At 35.6% G+C, this 21,264-nt stretch overlaps 1 protein-coding gene across 2 annotated transcripts in view; it reads right to left on the bottom strand.

Moving 5' to 3' along the window:
- The window catches only part of AGMO (alkylglycerol monooxygenase), a 380,917-nt gene that overhangs the window by 310,311 nt on the left and 49,342 nt on the right, over nucleotides 1–21,264 (bottom strand). For both annotated transcript variants that reach the window (XM_082472754.1, XM_082472755.1), the window contains 3 exons: nucleotides 20,113–20,394; nucleotides 18,356–18,486; nucleotides 8,485–8,636 (listed from right to left, as the gene is read on the bottom strand). In XM_082472754.1, the coding sequence (XP_082328880.1) occupies nucleotides 8,485–8,636; nucleotides 18,356–18,486; nucleotides 20,113–20,238 (409 nt within the window). In that variant the 5' untranslated portion in view covers nucleotides 20,239–20,394. The remainder of the gene's footprint in view (nucleotides 1–8,484; nucleotides 8,637–18,355; nucleotides 18,487–20,112; nucleotides 20,395–21,264) is intronic.

Genomic DNA, 21,264 nt, shown 5'->3' with positions numbered 1-21,264 from the left:
TATTTTTAGTTTTATAAGGAACCTCCAGACTGTTTTGCATAGTGGTTGTATCAATTTACATTCCCACCAACAGTGCAGGAGGGTTCACTTTTCACCACACCCTTTCTAGCATTTATTGTTTCTATATTTTTTGATAATGGCTATTCTGATTGCGGTGAGGTGATACCTCATTGTAGCTTTGATTTGCATTGCTCTAATAATTAGTGATGTTGAGCATCTTTTCATGTGTCTCTTGGCCATCTGTATGTTTTCCTTGGTGAAATGTCTATTTAGGTCTTCCACCCATTTTTTAACTGGATTGTTTGTTTTTTTGCTATTGAGCTCCATGAGCTGTTTGTATATTTTGGAGATTATCCTTTGTCTGTAGTTTCATTTGCAAATATTTTCTCCCACTCTGAGAGTTGTCTTTTTGTCTTGTTTATGGTTTCCTTTGCTGTGCAAAAACTTTTAAGTTTAATTAAGTCCCATTTGTTTATTTTTGTTTTTATTTCCATTACTCTAGGAGGCGGGTCAAAAAAGATCTTGCTATGGTTTATGTCAAAGAGTGTTTTTCCTGTGTTTTCCTTTAAGAGTTTTATAGTGTCTGGTCTTACATTTAAGTCTTTAATCCATTTGGAGTTTATTTTTGTGTATGGTGTTAGGTAGCGTTCTAATTTCTTTCTTTTACATGTAGCTGTCCAGTTTTCCCAGCGCCACTTATTGAAGAGGCTATCTTTTCTCCATTGTATGTTCTTGCCTCCTTTGTCGTAAATTAGGTGCCCATATGTGTGTGGGTTTATCTCTGGGCATTCTATCTTGTACCATCGATCTATATTTCTGCTTTTGTGCCAGTATCATACTCTCTTGATTACTGTAGCTTTGTGGTATAGTTTGAAGTCGGGGAGCCTGATTCCTCCAACTCTGTTTTTCTTTCTCAAGATTGCTTTGGCTATTTGGGGTCTTTCGTGTTTCCATACAAATTGTAAAATGTTTTGTTCTAGTTCTGTGATAAATGCCATTGGTAGTTTGATAGGGATTGCATCGAATCTGTAGATTGCTTTGGGTAGTATAGTCATTTTCACAATGTTGATTCTTCCAATCCAAGAACATGGTATATTTCTCCATCTGTTTATGTCATCACTGATTTCTTTCATCAGTGTTTTATAGTTTTGTAAGTATAAGTCTTTTGTCTCCTTAGGCAGGTTTATTCCTAGGTATTTTATTCTTTTTGTTGCAATGGTAAATGGGAGTGTTTCTTTAATTTCTCTTTCTGATTTTTCCTTGTTGGTGTATAGGAATGCCAGAGATTTCTGTGTATTAATTTTGTATCCTGCAACCTTACCAAATTCATTCATTAGCTCCAATAGTTTTCTGGTGGCAACTTTAGGCTTTTTTATGTATAGTATCATGTCATCAGCAAACAGTGACAGTTTTACTTCTTCTTTTCCAATTTGTATTCCTTTTATTTCTTTTTCTTCTCTGACTGCTGTGGCTAGGACTTCCAAAACTATGTTGAATATGAGTGGCGAGAGTGGACATCCTTGTCTTATTAATCCTGATGTTAGTGGAAGTGCTTTTAGTTTTTCACCATTAGGTATGATGCTTGCTGTGGGTTTGTCATATATGGCCTTTATTATGTTGAGGTATGCCTATTTTCTGGAGAGTTTTTATCATAAGTGCGTGTTGAATTTTGTCAAAAGCTTTTTCTGCATCTATTGAGATGATCATATGGTTTTGATTCCTTAATTTGTTAATGTGGTGTATCACACTGATTGATTTGTGTAAATTGAAGAATTCTTGCATCCCTGGGATAAATCCCACTTGATCATGGTGTATGATCCTTTTAATGTGCTGTTGGATTCCGTTTGCTAGTATTTTGTTCAGGATTTTTGCATCTATGTTCATCGGTGATATAGGTCTATAATTTTCTTTTTTTGTGATATATTTTCCTGGTTTTGGTATCAGGGTGAAGGTGGCTTCACAGAATGAATATGGGAGTGTATCTCCCTCTGCATTTTTTGGAAGAGTTTGAGAAGGATAAGTGTTAGCTCTTCTCTAATGATTGAATTCGCCTCTGATGCCATCATCCTGGACTTTTGTTTGTTGGAAGATTTTTAATTATGGTTTCAATTTCATTACCTGTGATAGGTCTGTTTATATTTTCTAATTCTTCCTGGTTCAGTCTTGGAAAATTGTCACTTTCCAAGAATCTGTCCATTTCTTCGTGGTTGTCCATTTTATTGGCATATAGTTGTTTGTAGTAGTCTCTTATAATCTTTTGTATTTCTGCAGTGTCAGTTGTGATTGCTCCTTTTTCATTTCTAATTTTATTGATTTGCATCCTCTCCTTTTTTTTCTTGATGAATCTTGCTAAGGATTTATAAATTTTTTTTACCTTCTCAAATAACAAACTTTTAGTTTTATTGATCTTTGCTATTGTTTTCTTCATTTCCATTTCATTTATTTCTGCTCTGATCTTTATTATTTCTTTCCTTCTTCTGACTTTGGGTTTTCTTTGTTCTTATTTCTCTGGCTGTTTTAGGTGTAGGGTTAGATAGTTTATTTGAGATTTTTCTTGGTTTTTGAGGTGAGATTGAATTGCTATAAACTTCCCTCTTAGAACTGTTTTTGCTGCGTCTCATAGGTTTTGGGTCTCTGTGTTTTCATTGTTATTTGTTTCTATGTATCTTTTTATTTCTTCTTTGATTTCTTCAGTGTTCTCTTGGTTATTTAATAGTGCACTGTTTAGCCTCCATGTATTTGTGTTTTTTACAGTTTTTTTCCTGTAATTGATTTCCAATCTCAGAGCGTTGTGGTCAGAAAAGATGCTTAATATGATTTCAATTTTCTTAAATTTTCCAAGGTTTGATTTGTTATGCAAGATGTGCTCTATCCTGGAGAATGTTCCATGAGCACTTGAGAAGAAAGTGTATTCTGTCACTTTTGGGTGGAATGTTCTATAAATATCAATTAGATCTATCTGGTCTATTGTGCCATTTAAAGTCTGTGTTTCCTTATTTATCTTCTGCTTGGATGATCTGTCCATTGGTGTAAGTGGGGTGTTAAAGTTCCCTACTATTATTGTGTTACTGTCAATTTCTCCTTTCATGGTTGTTAGCATTTGCCTTATGCATTGAGGTTCTCCTACGTTGGGTGCATAAACATTTATAATTGTTATATCTTCTTCTTGGATTGATCCCTTGATCATTATGTAGTGTCCTTCCTTATCTCTTGTAACAGTTTTTATTTTAAAGTCTATTTTATCTGATATGAGAATTGCTACTCCAGCTTCCTTTTGATTTCCATTGGCATGGAATATCTTTTTCCATCCCTTCATTTTCAATCTGCATGTGTCCCTAGGTCTGAAGTGGGTCCCTTGTAGACAGCATATATATGGGTCTTGTTTTTGTATCCATTCAGCCAGTCTGTGTCTTTTGGTTGGGACATTTAATCCATTTACATTCAACGTTATTATCAATATGTATGTTCCTATTACCATTTTCTTAATTGTTTTGGGTTTGGTTTTGTGGGTCTTTTTCTTCTCTTGTGTTTCCCACTTCGGAAAGTTTCTTTAGCATTTGTTGTAAAGCTGGTTTGGTGGTGCTGAATTCTCTTAGCTTTTGTTTTTCTGAAAAGCTTTTGACTTTTCCATTGAATTTGAATGAGATCCTTGCTGGGTAGAGTAATCTTGGTTGTAGGTTTTTCTCTTTCATCACTTTAAGTATATCCTGCCACTGCCTTCTGGCCTGCAGAGTTTCCACAGAAAAATCAGCTGATACCCTATGGGGATTTCTTTGTATGCTATTTTTTGTTTTTCCCTTGCTGCTTTTAATATTTTTTCTTTGAATTTAATTTTTGTTAGTTTGATTAATATGTGTCTTGGTGTGTTTTTCCTAGGGTTTATCCTGTATTGGACTCTCTGTGCTTCCTAGACTTGGGTGACTATTCCTTTTCCCATGTTAGGGAAATTTTCAACTATAATCTCTTCAAATATTTTCTCAGACCCTTTCTTTTTCTCTTCTTCTGGGACCCCTATAATTCGAATGTTGGTGTGTTTAGTGTTGTCCCAGAGGTCTCTGAGATTGTATTCAATTCTTTTCAGTCTATTTTTCTTTATTCTGTTCCTCGGCAGTTATTTCCATCATTTTGTCTTCCAGCTCACTTATTCGTTCTTCTGCCTCAGTCATTCTGTTATTGATTCCTTCTACTGTATTTTTCATTTCAGTTATTATGTTGTTCATCTCTGTTTGTTTGTTCTTTAGTTCTTCTAGATCATTGTTAAACATTTCTTGTATTTTCTTAACCTATGCCTCCATTCTATTTCTGAGATTCTGGATCATCTTCACTATCATTACTCTGAATTCTTTTTCAGGTAGATTGCCTATTTCCTCTTCATTTATTTGGTCTTGTAGGTTTTTACCTTGCTCCTTCATCTGTGACACATTTTTTTGCCGTCTCATTTTTTTTTTTTTATGAATGGGATTGTGTTCCTGTCTTACTGGTTGTTTGGCCTGAGGCTTCCACACTGAGGTTTGTAGGCTATTGTGTAGAGTTGGGTTTGGTGCTGAGATGAGGAATGCCGTGAGACCTCACTCCAATGAATATTCCCTGGGATCTGAAGGAATATGAGTTTTTAACATAATTCCATTTGGTTTTTATGTAACCACTTTGAGAAAGGTTAATCAGCATATTCAGAAGTTTGGAAATTTAAGAACTAATGCCCATAAGAAGGACAAAGTTTCTTTTGTGAATTTTAAGAATTCACTCCAAAATCATCTTTGCACTTCCCCTATCATTATTGTAGTTAATTGTTAATGTCTTTTACCCATAATAAAATGAACAACTGGTGTTCAGATATGTTATTATCCAAGCTACCTCTGATGCCTAATATAGGGTCCATATAAGATAGATGGTTATTAAATATTTGTTGCAAAAGTTAATGCGTGAATGAGTGGATGCATGAATGAAAAGATTATAATCATAGAAAGAAGTCTCTAAATTAGTTAATGATTCTTGCTGAAATTTTCACTTAGAGTATTTTCCTAGTACTTCACCATGCTTAGTCTCTTTTATTGTATATTTTAATATTATGACACTAAATTCAGTCACAATTACACTTGTTTAATAAGTGAAAGAGGATAGATTCCACTTGATTTGGCCTTTTGTGGTCTAAAATGGCTTTGCTCAAAGATCTTATTTGCTAATGCATCATATGCCTTTAGTAACAGAAACTTTTTCAAATTCTCCTTTTGAGCAAAAATATTTGGCACAAACGAGACAAATTTGCATGGAAACACAAAAAACTCTGAACAGCCAAAACAATATTAAGAAAGAAGAACAAAGCTGGAGGTATCACACACCATGATTTCAAACTACACTACAAAGGTACAGTCATCTAAACAGTATGGTACTGGCACAAAAAGAGATACACAGATCAATGGAAGAGAATAGAGATCCCACAAATGAACCCACACTTATATGGGCAATTAGTCTACAACAAAGAAGGCAAGATTATACAATGGGGAAAAGATAGCCTCTTCAATAGATGGTGCTGGGAAAAATGGACAGCTATATGCAGAAGAATCAAACTGAACTACTCTCACACACCATGCACAAAAATAAATTCCAAATGGATTACAGACTTAATTGTAAGACCTGAAACCATAAAAATTCTAGAAAACATAGGCAATACTATCTTTGACATCAGTCGTAGTAAAAAATTTTTTTGAATGTGTCTCCTCAGTCAAGGGAAACAAAAACAAAAATAAATAAATGGGACTACACCCAACTAAAAAGCTTTTGCACAGCAGAAGAAACTATCAACAAAATGAAAAGGCCACCAATGAATGGAAGAAGATATTTACAAATGATATATTTGATAAGGTGTTAATATCCAAAATACACAAAGAAGTCATAGAAACTCAACATCAAAAAAATAAGCAAACTGATTTTAAAATTGGCAGAATATTGTAATAAACATTTTCCAGAGAAGACATATAGATGTTCAACAGGGACATGAAAAGATGTTCAACATCACTAATCATTAGGAAAATGCAAATCAAAACCACAATGAGATATCATCTCATACCAGTCAGAATGCCTATTATCAAAAATACAACAAATAACGAGTGTTATCTAAGATGTGAAAAAAGAGGAACCCTTGTGCATGGTTGGTGCGAATGTAAATTGGTACAGGCAATATGGAAAACAACATGGAGATTCCTCAAAAAATTAAAAATAAAACTACCATACAATCCAGCAATTCCACACCTGGGTTCTTATCCGAAGAAAACAAAAACAGTACTTAGAAAAGATATATGCATCCCTATGTTCATTGCAACATAATTTACAATAGCCAAGAAATGGAAGAAACTTAAACACTCATCAATAGATGAATGGATAAAGAAGAGGTGGTATATATGTACACAATGGAATATTACTCAGCCATAAAAAAACGAATGAAATCTTGCAATTTGTGACAACATGGATGGACCTAAAAGGTATTATGCTAAGTGAAATAAGTCAGACAGAGAAAGGCAAATACTGTATTATTTCACTTATATGTGAAATGTAAAAAAACAAAACAAATGAACAAACATAACAAAACAGAAACAGAGTTATAGATACAGAGAACAAACAGGTGGTTGTGAGGGGATGGGGGTGGTGGGGAGGAAAGAAGTAGGTGAAGGAGATTTAGAGGTACAAACTTCCAGATTCATATAAATGAGCCATGGGTATGAAATGTACAGGGTGGGGAATATAGTCTATAACTATGTTATATATTTGCACAGTGAGATATCATTTTTTTTCCAACTAGCTTTCCATCACAAGTCAAAAGTCTTTGAACTTATGAGTAAGCTTCATAGCTTGAAAGTGGTAAGTGTTTTTCCAGAAGGTTTTCAGATTTTTTTAATGCCTGCCTTTACTGGATTTGGTTCAAAATTTTCTAATGGGAAGCATACTTTAAACAGCCTTGATTCCATGTTTTTAATATATTATTTTACTTTATTGCTATTCCCTGAGAGTACTTACAATCAGCATATTTTTTAAAGTTTTATATTTGGTAATATTCTGTTGGTTCTTTTGTTTCCTGTTATAATGGGCTTTCAAATATTAAGCAAATTTGCAGATTTTCCAATCAAACACATCTGTATAGGACAGTATGATATTAGAAGGTTCCTGAAATTAAGTAATAGAATGTAAATGCTTTCTGCATTACCCATTTGCTGCACAGAAAGTGAGGAAAATTGCCAATGGGTTTATTTTAGGGAGAAAACTACTATTTTGAAATAAAATACCAAGTTTACCACATCAACCCTATTTTATTCTTAATCATGTTCAATTTGGGAGTATCCTCTTACATTTATATATAAGGAACTGACCTATTATTTTCAAGGACAAAGGTTATCACACACAAAATAAATAACTTTTTCTAGTTTATCTGTTCACTCCAAATTTTTTAATGAATTAACACTTTTTATACTTTCATTAAATGTACATGTTTAAAGTGCTTAACAAAATAATGCCATGTTTAAAGTTTAACTGCCTTAAGCATAACGCTGTCCGTGCTACTCCTATTTCCTTCATCCTTGCTTGGGAAGGATATTTGGTCACACATACTCCTACACACATAGCTCAGTTACTCACCCCGATCTCAGAGCTCTTCTTTCCATCTCCCATCTATTTTTTGTTATTATTCCAGGTTTCTTCCTCTTCCTTCCTTCCTCCCCACCCACTCAACCCAACTACCCACTGAAATCCTGAGTTCTGCTCTTCAGTAGTTTTTCCAAATTAGCACTTTCCCCCGTTTCCCTTCAGCAATATTTTGCATGCCTAATTCCTCCTTAGAGACCACTTGTTCATCTTAGCTCTACAATCGTTCTCCAATTTCTGCTTATCCCAAGAGAGATTTATACAGCTCCATGCTCTTCCATTTTCCATTCCATAACAAAACATTTCTTTGGAAGGTGTGGCCAAGAATCCCCAAAAGCAAGTTCAGTGAACCAGTACCGTAAGAAGGCTTTGTAGCAGATGAGAAATTCTGCAAAGCTGTGGTCACACTAAAGTGCATTATGGCTAATGCCTAGCTGATTGCATTTTCATTTGTAAATATGGAAATACTGCCAAGAACATGAATCAGGCTTACATATGACAGCAGGTTACCTAGGATTCCATGCTGTTACAAAGCTCTTCTGAAAGACCCTTGATAATTGGGGTGTGAAGTGATGCTATAGTCAGCACTTTCTAAATGGTTTTAAAAATAAATTAGATACAAGGGGTGTGAAAAATGTACCTCTAGTAATTTCACTTTTTTTCAACAATGACTTCAGATTGTTTCCATTTAAATTACAATCTGAACTTTCATTATTAATCTTTAGATGCTGTAAAATAAACTAAGTTATTCATTTAGTCACTCGTTCAATCAATATTTACTGAATACCAACGATGAGGCAAACACAGTTCAACATAAGCTGAGTATCAATAAAGCCTTGGTTTGCAACTTACCATGAGCCATACGATGAAACCAGTAGTAACCAAAGTCAACTCCCAAGAAAGTTAAATACCAAGTCCATGGAGAATCCCAAGGCAAACTGATGAGCCTGTAGTTCTCCCAGATATAAATGTAACTGGTCAGTTCAATGCTCCTGAAAAACAAACTGGAAAGATAAAATGTATAAGCGATGACTATACTATATTTTAGATGCAAAATTATGCTAAAACATTTTAGATAATATTTAAAAATTAATATGTTCATACATAAAAATAAAATCCTTTCCCCCTTTCTCTTGGTTTCTTACTGCTCTATCATACCTTTGAAGAGGCTCAATTTCCTTGGTATCAAAATGATTTACATGATGTTTTCTTTTGTTTCATAGGTATCATGGATGCCAACTATTCCCCTATTTCATGGAATTTAGGAAGTTCTCCTTATACGTCCCTTAAAAATACTTTTCATGGAAACCATATAACATAAAAATGACAAAACTATGACTTATTTTCCGCGACTGTCATTTCTAAATCTTAGTAAAGAACACAAGAAGGGTGCTTTTTAAAGGAAATGTAAAAAGTAGAAAATTATAAATAGCATATTTTTTAAAGGGACTGCAAAATGACTACTGCCTTAAAATATATTAATCCCATAAAGTTTGCCTTTAGATTAAAGTTGCTTCTGACTAACTCTATTCTCTCTCTTCCTGTCTAGTCCCTCCTCTCTTTCACACACACACTCTATGTTTTCTAGATATTATTCTTAAGACTACAAATTGGATTCTCATAGCATATCAGTATTTCTTATGGTAATATAAACTATGGATCTCAAAATATAAGGGAATAATTTTTCCCTAGAAATAAACAATTGTTTTTAAAACCCAGACAGCATATCTCTTACCACATATTCTACCAAGCTTCTGTAAATTCTTATTTAAAGAAATTTCAAAAATATACATAATATACTTCAATTTTATAAAGAGTAGTATTTTTCCTTTTAAATTTCCTGTGATCAAATTTAGGATCAGACTCAAGATAATCATTCCTTTTATCACTTTTATAGATATGATTGAACTGACTTTTTCATTAATATTTATCACTCATATGTAAAATGAATTATTCTACCTAATAAAGATTTATTTATAAACCATGAACAAGTGAGAAATTTCTGAAATATTCTAATTTTAAATAAAAGTCAAAGAAGCAGCTCATTAGTTTATTGTTAAAATTCATTATTTTACTAGTATTTCCCTTTACATAGTCAGCGCCTATGAATTAGCATGTTACTGGTTTTGTTGGAGACCCAGATGTTTACTTTTAATCTAATGTTGACGTTAGTTATGATATGACTTTAACTGTGATTTAATAACTTTAAAATTGTCTCACATTTTGAATCCTTCAAGTTATTATTTAATCAGTAACATAAAACACTAGGCTTCTTCACAACAGCATTAATATAAATAACTAATAGAAATGCCAAATGCCTACACTTTGAAAAAGGATTACACATCACCAGATCTTAAAACTCAGTTTTCAATTTAAGATTACTCTAGGTTTGTAAATTGGTCCCCATACACGGGGGGTAAGAAGAAACTAAAGAAAGAGACAGAACACTCCAGACTGGGAAGTGGCAGTTTTAACAAACAAGGAACTTAGAGAGGTTTGTCTTCGGTGGCTGCAAGACATGTAAATCTCCATACTCTCACTCCAGAATGTTAAAATTTTCTAGAAAGGTCTTAACTGGGTTCAAGTCACTTATTCAGTCCAGATGGTCTCAACAACACCTTACTCTCTCAAGGCTGCGTCCTTGAAACAGCTGTTAGCATGGGATTGTAGGTGTAACTTACATTCCACGGACAGGGGAGAGAGTAAGGGAAAGGGTAAGGGCAAGTGAAGTCCAGCTTATAGGTCAACCAGGGTCGCATCCTCTCCATGACCTCCTTGAACAATTATATGGTTGGAAAGAGCAATTTTGTCCTTAAGTGTGAGTCCTTGATCCAAGGAGACTACCTACCCAGCACCCCTGTCACAACTCAGGCAATGCCCTGGATACTCCAGAATCCCCTGTCAAGTGGCCCTGAGGCTGCTTTCAGTACTGCATGGGCCTCTTTCCTGGTCCAGGCCTCCAGAGGGTCCACCTATGCAGGTGTGTAAAGTCCTCAACATGACAAGGTAGACAAAAGTGGCTTCTTTGGATGTGTAGACAGAGCTGGGACAAGCAGACTGGGGTGTGCACACACAGGTGTGTGAGGTCCCTCATGAGACAGGACAGGCCATGGGCCAGGGGCTCTCACACTGTTCTGGAACTCTGAGGAATCCAAGAACTTGAAATTTGAAATGTGTCTTCCAATTTGTCATCCAGGTTATTTATCAGGGTAGGGGGAATAGAACGAATTTTATTTTAAAGTATGTTAGCTTGGTTGGTAATTCTTATACATCTAGACTAAGGCTTCTGAACAGTGTCATTATTGACATTTGGACAAGATAATTCTTTGTTGTAGGGGTCTGTCCTGTGAAAACTATTACCCAAATTATGAAACCTTATAATTGCTCCTTAATACTCATTAGTAGAGGATTAACCACATAAAATTCAAGTTTTAGGGAAAAAAATGGTGAATAATATCAATTTTATATGGTCTAACTTAATTTTTCTAAAACAGAAATTCTAAAGTTTGACACTGTTGCTATTTGGGCCAGATGATTCTTTGCCGTGCGGGCCTGTCCTGGGCATTGTAGGATGTTTAGCAGCATCCCTGGCCTCTGCCCACTAGATGCCAGTAGCACAGCCCTCCACCCCAGGTGTGACAACAAAATGTCCAAATGTCTCCCGGGGGCAAAACTGCCCCAGTTGATAACCCTAAAAAAGACTGATCTAGAAAGAAAAAATTAAAACTTAGGAAAATGGAATAGAAAGTTTAAATAATCTACAGGGTTTTTTTTATCCGCTTTACTACATGGTGTCAAAGCAGGTCAATTCATGGATTCATTCAATCATTCAAAAAATTCATAGTAAGTGCCTACTAGGTGCCAGGCACAGCACAAGAAAGGGAGGACACACTGGTGAAGAGGGCAAATACAGCCACCTGCCTCATCAATGTCCCACCAGTTCAGTATCTCTTTTTAAAGTTGCTGTCTTTCTTGTCAGTTTTCTAGTGACAGTTGAAATCGGCTTTCAGATACCAAAACTTCAATAATAGAAAGAGGGTCCCTGGAAAACTTCCATGTGTAAAACAAAAAGAACCTGCATGTAATTGAAATACTTTATTTCCTGTACAGGTGCCAGGTCTTGAGCAGACACCCAATTTATTATTCTGTCAACTTACTTATTAGGGTTGACACAAATCGAGCTGAAATATGCCTGACATACTACAGTCAAGGCTTTTTCTTTTCTTTTTTCACACCTTAGCACGAAGCCAAACTTTCCTCAAGGTGAAGGGAAAGAGCGGAGAAGCTGTGGGAATTGAATTCCCGGTTCTCTATCAGCAAGATGAATATGATCCTCTTCCATCATAAATGGGAAAAAACAGCTATGGAGTGCCCACAACTAAAAACAATTCGGCAAGAGATACACCTGGGAAATGATTATCAAGCTCTGGAAAGCCCTTGATTGCAGGAAATAGCACCTATATTTTCAAAAATGTTCCCACCAGACCTTGAATCATAAAACTAACCCTCTTCCTCTTTCTCTTCCCAATTCCTTCATTCTCTCCCAGCCCCCAATCCCAGCATATGACTCTGCACTCTGGAATTCAAACGATAACTCTAACCCCTTTCCTGTGGAAAGAGACATATGTAATATGCATACATAGTGAGCTTACTTTATCATGTGGAGATGGAAATTAGGTAGCACAGGGGCTTTGAATAACCAAATGCTAGATTCCTTTTATTCATTAAGTTTGAATGCAAGACCGAGAAAATAATCTAAATATAAGGAGGCATTAGACTCCTCTAATTAACAACCTGTATGTGTAGAGACTCCCCTCCCATTTTGTCCTATATTCTTTATAAATACCCCCCAAATAGCTAATTCTCTTGGGTCTGAAGTATATCTTCTGGCAAATGAATGACAGTTAATTTTTCATGTGTTTTATGTAACCTTTTCTGTCCACACTAGAAATTTGTCCTGTCAGACTGGTGGTTGCCAAGGGGCAGGGGGTTGGGGGAGGGATGGAGCGGGAGATTGGGGTTAGCAGATGTGAGCTTTTATATATAGAATGGACAAACAACAAGGTCCTACTGCATAGCACAGAGAACTATACTCAATATCCTATGATAAAGGAAAAGAATATTTTAAAAAAGAATGTATATATGTGCGTGTGTGTGTGTGTATATATATGTATAACTCAATCACTTTGCTGTACAGCAGTAATTAACACAACACCATAAATCAACTACACTTCAATAAAACTAAAATCTGTCCTGTCAATGTTTAGTGACTGTGAAATCTGGTAAGATACCAAAATAGTATTCCAGTACTGATGCTGGATTTTTAAAAATATAAAGTTACTTTATAATGTTGAAATTGTTCAATAATCAATAAATGATAATAAATATTATTTGAGGATTGAGAATTACAAAGCTAATTTGTTATCAAAGTTCTCTGAGTTTGAATGTTTCCATCATCAAAAGTAGAGAAAGGTAACACTGGACAGGTCGTTCACCATCTCACTATCTCCCAGCTAATTTGACATGAGAGCATTAGGCTGAACGGGCCCTAAAATTATCCAGCTCTCAAATACTCTCACGCTCTAATCATTAATCAAGCAAATGAAATTTGATGTAAGGCTCTCATTGCAAACTGTTAAAATTTCAAAGCAACTTTCAGAGTAAGTTGAATTACGTACTCAGTGTTCACAGACATCTGCCAACTTGTACTATTTTATAACTGTCATTAGAGAAATTTGGCCAGATTATGCAAAACTGAAAAAAATAAATCAGACTTTTTATTTCTAACAATCTTGTCATAAATTAGAAAATAAACCAATATTTAAATGAGATCATTTGAAATGCCCTTACAAGTTTCACGAAGTTATAAATAAATTAGTATATATATAACTATATGTTATATATATAACTATATATATATTGATTTTTCTGAGAAATTGTGTTGTTTATTTCAAAATCTCTTATACCTGGCCCAGGAACTTGCACTCTCTATCTGTAAAGCTACTGCCACTTTTGCTCCATCTAGTGGAATATTGATTTTTGCTCAGTAATAACAAAATACATAACACAAGCTCTACCTTCTGCAGGCAGACATTTGTACTGCTATTTCCTACTGTCAAATGACATTTATGAAACAATCATTTAATTTAATTTCTTTTTAAAACAACCACAAAACCATAGACTTTTGTAAACACAATGTGGTGGATTTGGAAGAAGTAAATGTGCTACATTTTTTACTTTGCAAGAAGTAAATTACTTCAAGTAATTCAATTACTCTACTGAATAAGCACGCAAAGCCAGACTAGTAAGTGCAAGGAAGATTGCATTCATTTGGGAAGGATAGTCTAAGAGCTAGCTCTGAAGTCACACCATTAAAAACAAAGACAAAGTCTATTTATAAGGTTTCTAAGGTAAAAGTTAAGGGGACATGTAAAAGTTAAGGGGGCATTCTTCTCTAGCAAAAATAATTAACAAACCAGCAGATTTTTTGGATATATTTTGTTCGCATGGGGTGTTCATTTCATAATTTTCTAAGTTAATAAAAATATATTAATATTCATAATAAAATACCATTATTAACATTACATAAATGAATTTATCTCTTACTTAAGACAATGAATAACTGTTGACTAAAGTCATCATCCCAAATGACAGGTACTTGTTTGTCAGAAGTCCACGTTGCCAAAAACAGTATTGCCTCTGCTACTAAAGTCTAGTGTAAAAATGCAGTCCACAATTTTCCTTTATTCTCTAGTCCCACTCCAAGGAGTCAAAAGTATCTCAAAGAAGTTTAATTTCCTCCTCTTTAAATTTTTTTTTTTTTTTTTTTTTTTGATGAATTGAAACTTTCTTGTCAGGAGTGGAAAATTCCATGGCAGCCATGGCCAGTAAAACTGTAGATACGTTTGGTCCAACATTGCAGACCTAGCTCCATAGTAAAAATTGGCAGTGACCCATGTGTATTAAAAGTAGAGTGTCCCCAACTCATCTGAAAATTTACCTACTTAAATTATCCCTCCAACCTATTGCAATTTGATTTATAATCTGCTGTTTCAACAGAATAAATGAACCCATTAAAAACAAACATACTGTAGATATTTGTATCGGGAATAAAATTTCTCTGGGGAGGATGCAATTTATGGAAGCAGAAACACTGGAAGGAAGTAACAAATTGAAGTCCCGATTTTCTAATGAAGGATTGGAAATTGAGTTCTGCTTCAACAAGCAAGAAAAAAAAAAGACGTAATTGTTTTTCACTCATTAGCATTTCAGTCAGTAGCAGGATATTTCACAAGTTTCAGATAGATTTTTAAAAATTGATTTAGTCAATATTTTGTTAAGTCTAATTTTTTATAGTCACAAATGCAAGTAATTGATAGAAAGGCAGATTATCCGCATATGATACACTGCATTTAACTACGATAAATACACATATCTGTCTATAATTTCAGGACTAGATTCTGACTAGGAAGTCTGCCTACTGGATTCCAGAAGAGCAAAACAGATGCAGGCCTGCCCAGAATCTGGTTCTTAGGACAGATGGACTTTTATTACATATCATGGTCTGTCCGACAGGCTTGTAAACAAGGTACAATCTTGTCTACGATGAATATTTTCCCTTACATAAAGATTTGAAAAGATACACATATATCTTTTCCATCAATATGGTAAGTATGCTACCAATCTTCAAGGTACTTTGACTTTTATGTAATAACGAAATTGAGATCCTCAAATAAACATTGTTTTTCCTCAAAGTCTCCACACAGCATTTCCATTACATGAATGGCAAAGTGGAAAAACATGTTCATGGCTGCACTTTGATTTCCCCAACTCCTTTTTTCAGAGGCCACATGCCTATTTCAAATTATTATCCAAAGTATAATTCCTCACAAAGGGATTAACAAATGGTATATTACCATTTTTCTTACAATCATGTATTTTAAGGACGTGGCAAGCCCCTGTTGTTGGTATAGAAAGTGAAATTAGTCCCTCAGAGAGGGTATGATCAATGCCGTGTTAATCTAACCTTCAGCTGTTAACGATTTGCAGGAGGATTCCCCTTGATGCTGTGGCTTCAACTGAAATATTGTTCTAAGAGTTTCTGTCAAGTCCCCCTTCTCGTCTTGTGCTGAAAGGGGATTGAGGGGAGTGCATCCTGAGGATCAGCTTTCCTTCTCTGCTTATATCTATGAATTTTTTTAATAGCAACAAAGTAAATGAAAATATTTTAAAATTTTATTTTCAAATCATTTGCTTTGCCGAGATCTTTCAGATAAGACAGTGAAAGATAAAATTCTTTATAAAACTTACAAAGTTATCCACATTTCATAATTTAGGATTGTGAACAAAAAAGAAGCAAGATGCTGTTCTCATTCAAAATACAACTATAGAAAAATATGCTCCAAAGTCAAGTTCACAACCTTTTCCCTTTCTTTCAAAGGGCACCAGAGTTCACAGCTTGTGTTAGCTTAAGGAGTGTTATGAGTAGTGGGATGTGAAGAAAAGGAACTGCAGGCTTATCCCTGAAGGACTGGTTTGTTTCTCTCTCTCTCTCTCTCTCTCTCTCTCTCTCTCTCTCTCTCTCTCCCTCCCTCTCCCCCCCCCCCCCCCGCCATTTCCCTTATATTTGGGGGTTTCTTTTTTAGCAGAAATATGTTTACTCATTGGGTCTCCTGTTAGAACTCTGTACCTTTTTTTTTCTTTTAATCACAATGTTGAACAGAAATAGAGTACTGAGGATACAGTTTGTATTTCTAGTTGTTACAATATTATAAGAGAAGAATCTAATCTCACTTGTGACCAAAGTCAAACTTAAAAAAGTAAAAGAAATGCTGAAGCATTCATTCAACTTGATGTCTCCCTGAGTTCTTAATAAATTCATTCCAGCTCAACAAAATATGTGATCCATAATTGTACCTGCAGGGCACTTCTCAGTTATCAAGTTATTTTGACAGTTCATCAACCGTCCAATTTCCATAAACCTATACACTTAACTTTCTCAGAGTGAATTATTGTAACCAACTGGGTAGTTTTCAATAACCAAATATACATGTCCCTTGAGTATGCTGAACGTATTTCTTGTTCAGTTCTGTTCAAGGGAGACATGAAATAGAGGAAATTATGGGTAGTTGTAAACTCTTAATTAGAGTATTCTGGAAATTAACTGAGAATAATTTGAGATATTATTCTCTGATTCTGACAGGAATGTGCAACCATATGAGTAGTTTTTTAGAGACTCTTTTATGATGATTATTACTATTATTATTTTATAACTATTATCCTATCTTTTTCATAGTAACATTTATGAAAAATATTTTACCTTTAGGTTTACTTTCTATCTAAACAATTTGATGCAATTATATGAAATTATTTTACCTCTTCTCAGATATCATTAAGTTTTCATTTTATTTTTTAAAAATCCACCTTGGTTTCCCACTGGGCGGTTCATACAAACATTCCAAAGCAATGAGCACTGGTTAGAAGTAAAGCTCTTAAAACAGTAAAAGAAGCAATGGGTGGGAAGCAGGAATGAGAACATTCTTCAGCAACGCAAAGCACAGACTTCTAAGGGAATCTTCCCTCACCCTCTGCTCTTTGGAAAACTCTCATATACTGAAGAGCCTTCCATTCATTGGTATCTCCTCTAAACACATTACAATTTATTTTCTAAACAGTAGTAGGTCATTTATTGTTTACTGTTTTTTGGTCCCTTCATCCTCAGACGTCACCATCAACATAACACTATAAGAATGTTAGGTGTTTTTTTTAAAAAAAATCGACCATGTATCAGACATCATTCCAGGCATAGGAGTTAAAATTAAAAGAACACCTCTGTTTCTCAAGTTGCATGCAAGCCTGCAGGAAGGGCTGGGAGGCAAACAGGTGAGCTTAATATCATTGTGACAATTCTATTATGGGGTAAGCACAATACTGCACAGTGAACAGAGCCCATAGTGAAGTGGTGCCTAAAATAGGGTTGGAAAACAGGCAAGATTTGCTGAAGAGTATGACTCTTCAAGAGAAGTCTATGCTTCGACTTAAGAAACGAATGGGAGCTGGCCACTCGGATGACCACGTGAGACATCCAGGTAATGGCAAGTAGCAGAGTATGGAGGGAACAACTACTGCAAAGGGGGAAGAAGAAAGAAGGGACCAGAAGCAAAGCTGGATAAACAAAGGCCTCCATAGATTAGGAAAGAAATTATCCTCAGGCTATAAGGAACCTATGAAGAGTTTCCACCAGATTCACATTATGGAAATGTTTGGCTGTAAATGAAGTAGGACTAGAGACAATGATACCACTTAAGAGAACGCTGTAGTAATCCAGAGCTTTGTATGACTTTGAGTAGGGAGTGTCTGCACCCCAGATTGCTACAGGATGTGAATTTACCTGAGGCCAAATTAATTTTCCAATAGATAACTAGAACATCACTCAGGCCTGGGACTAGCGTAAGACAAGTGAAGCACTTGTCTTGGGCACAAAATTTAAGAAGGCACCAATAAATTCAGTAATTAAGATAAATAATACTTAGAGCAATATTTTTAATAACAAATGTAAAAAATCCATGATGACCAAAACATCAAAAAGTTAAATAACGACAGTAACTGAGTTCTTTGGGGATGTATGTGAAAATAGACCAATTCCGCATACAATGGGTTTCTTTTCAATCTTACTTGGAGAATTTCAGTTTATTCACTCAGTGCTGCTAACCAGCTAACTCACCCCGGAAGCCGAGACAGAACACCGGCTGACATCGATGTTAGGGCATCATCCAAAGGACCCGATGGCTTCCCTTTGTGAATCCAGCTGACAACCAGTTCAAGTAGTATCAAGGAAATGAAAAATGGAGTTGCCTGGAAAGGAAATTGCAGAAAAGAGATGCTATTGTGCTCGGTATGAAATTCTTCCAAGTTTCCTGATTAGTCATTCCCAAAATGGTAGGCCCAGAGTGATAGATAGTTCATAGCAGAAAAGGTATATACCTATCCTAGAGGATCATTTCCTCCCAACAGGCAAAGAAATCTGATTATTTCAGACACGCACTAAACAGGTGCTTAAATTCTATCATCCAGTTTGGACATGAAATATAACTACAGATGTAACCACGATAATTCTGCCAAGAAAATAAAAAGATTAGGCAGGACGTGTTTCAAGTTAGATCTAAAAAATACATTTGAAAATAAGTGCAATAATCAGAAGTCTATTATCTACAAGCCTAAGGCCCACTTTAAAAGGCTTTCCTTAAGGATGCACATGATTCTAGTTTTTCATATTAGAATTACAGGAATCACAAAATTGAAACTGTAGGAACAAAAAATTTGCTTCTGAGTATTTCAGAGAATGAGGTCATTTTAAATGCTTGTTTTAGGCATCAAGTTTTATTCATACAGCATTTTTTTCTTATATCACAGAAAAAAAATCTTGTCATCCACAATTGATGACAAATATTGGACTAGGTTTGGTGTCATAATATTAAAAAAAATGATTTACGAAGACGAGAGTACCACATTTTTTTCTTTAAAAAATCAGAAAGAAGGAGTGATATCAAATCCTGAAAAAGTTATAGGTTTCACTCATTTGGAAGCTGATCATGAGTACTGAAGTTTTCTAAACAGCTAAATTTGTAAGGCCACTGTGTCCAGGAAAACTTTTTAAAGTTTTATCATAATCTGGAGTAACATATCAGAGAAGACAAGTTTAATAGGAGAAGATGGTCATGGATACTGCATGGAGATTCAATTCAAGTGGAAATTCTACTTTTGCCCCATGCTTTTTTGAAACTATTATTTTTTATTAGAATTATTTGAAGAATGAACATGAACGAAACCCCAAAATGTGTTTAACTTACTTCTTATTAAGAGAAAAGCAAGAGTAGCCTCTTCCCGGAGAGTCTCGCCCGTTTTTGGTTTTTTTTTTAACATCTTTATTGGAGTGTAATTGCTTTACAATGGTGTGTTAGTTTCTGCTGTATAACAAAGTGAATCAGCTGTACATATACATATATCCCCATATCTCCTCCCTCTTGCATCTCCCTCCCACCCTCCCTATCTCACCCTCCCTACCCCACCCCTCTAGGCGGTCACAAAGCACCGAGCTGATCTCCCTGTGCTATGCGGCTGCTTCCCACTAGCTATCTGTTTTACATTTAGTAGTGTATATATGTCCATGCCACTCTCTCACTTCGTCCCAGCTTACCCTTCCCCCTCCCCGTGTCCTCAAGTCCATTCTCTACATCTGCGTCTTTATTCTTGTCCTGCCCCTAGGTTCTTCAGAACCTTTTTTTTTTTTTAGATTCCATATATATGTGTTAGCATACAATATTTGTTTTTCTCTTTCTGACTTACTTCACTCTGTATGACAGACTCCAGGTCCATCCACCTCCCTGAGAAAACCATAATTCAAAAAGAGTCATGTACCACAATGTTCACTGCAGCTCTGTTTACGACAGCCAGGACACAGAAGCAACCTAAGGGTCTCACCTTTTGTACATAATCAGGCACCTCTTCCAGGGTTTCAAATGACGTTTCATTGGGCTTCATCATGTAAAACATCATGCGAATTCCCTGGGAAACCGAAACATCCTGTTGGGCTTCTGGGTTCTTCATCTCTGCCCTTGTCTGACTCCCAGCTGGAGAGTATTTGTGATTCAGTGGTTGAAGCCAGAGGCTGAACAAAGAGGACGAGATGTGCTGCACAGATCAAGCCCTTTGTCAGAGAACAGCTAAAAACAAAGCCCCACAGAGCACAGCCAACAGCAGGTTCTGTGTGGAGAGACAGGAAAATACAAGGATCAATCAGGAACGAGTTCAGAGTTCAGGGGACACTGTCCCAGAAACAGCGCACGTTGGGGAGGGGAAGGGGAGGAAGGGTTCCTGCCCAAATCAAGGATAAACAGTGGAGTCTGGCAGCAGGTGGAATAATTTATCATTAAAAAAGAAAAAAGACAAACAAACAAAACCACATGATACCTCCTTGGAAAGGAGAAGGAAAAAAAGTGACAGCAGGTGAAAGTTCGCTCTGAAAAAGTGGGTGGAAATTCAAAACTTGAATCACATGAGGAAAATACATTTTTTTCCTCTCCCTTTTGAAATTCACATCGTGTCCAGGTTTGTAGTCTCCCCAAAGAGTCACATTTCCTGAAAAGACAAGGTGTTCTAATCTCACTTAATAAGACTAAGCTCAAAAGTCAATAAGCACTGAATATATCTTACTGGTGATTGCCTATATATTTCTGGATGTGTATCATGTTAATGTCTGAATGTTTGAAAACCAATTTAGGGGCATGTAGCTTCTTGCATGATTTGCACTGTTTAATGGATCTCAACTATTCACACCTGTATTCTTCTTAGCACTAATGGGGACTCTGAAGAAGCTGTTAAGATGTTGCTGAGAGACCTTATCTCTGTTTTCCAGGAGGAGCATACAGTTGACAGTGCCTCTTAGGTAGACTAGAAGGCCCTTAATTGATTGCATCACTAGTCAGTAAGTGGAGCTTTCCTGATTAGCCCTCCACCTAGAAAAGCTGTGGTCATGCTTTGGCTACCACCTCATCTTTTAAAAATGTTTATGTAGATTTAATTAGATTATTAATACATGATTGTTTTAGGAGAAATAAGTAGATACTATAGATA

The sequence above is a fragment of the Balaenoptera physalus genome (assembly GCF_965194825.1).
Source record: "Balaenoptera physalus genome assembly, chromosome: 8".
NCBI classification, from domain to species: Eukaryota; Metazoa; Chordata; class Mammalia; order Artiodactyla; family Balaenopteridae; genus Balaenoptera; species Balaenoptera physalus.
The sequence above is the reverse complement of the archived record's forward strand: the minus strand, read 5'-3'. Positions and strand labels throughout refer to the sequence as shown.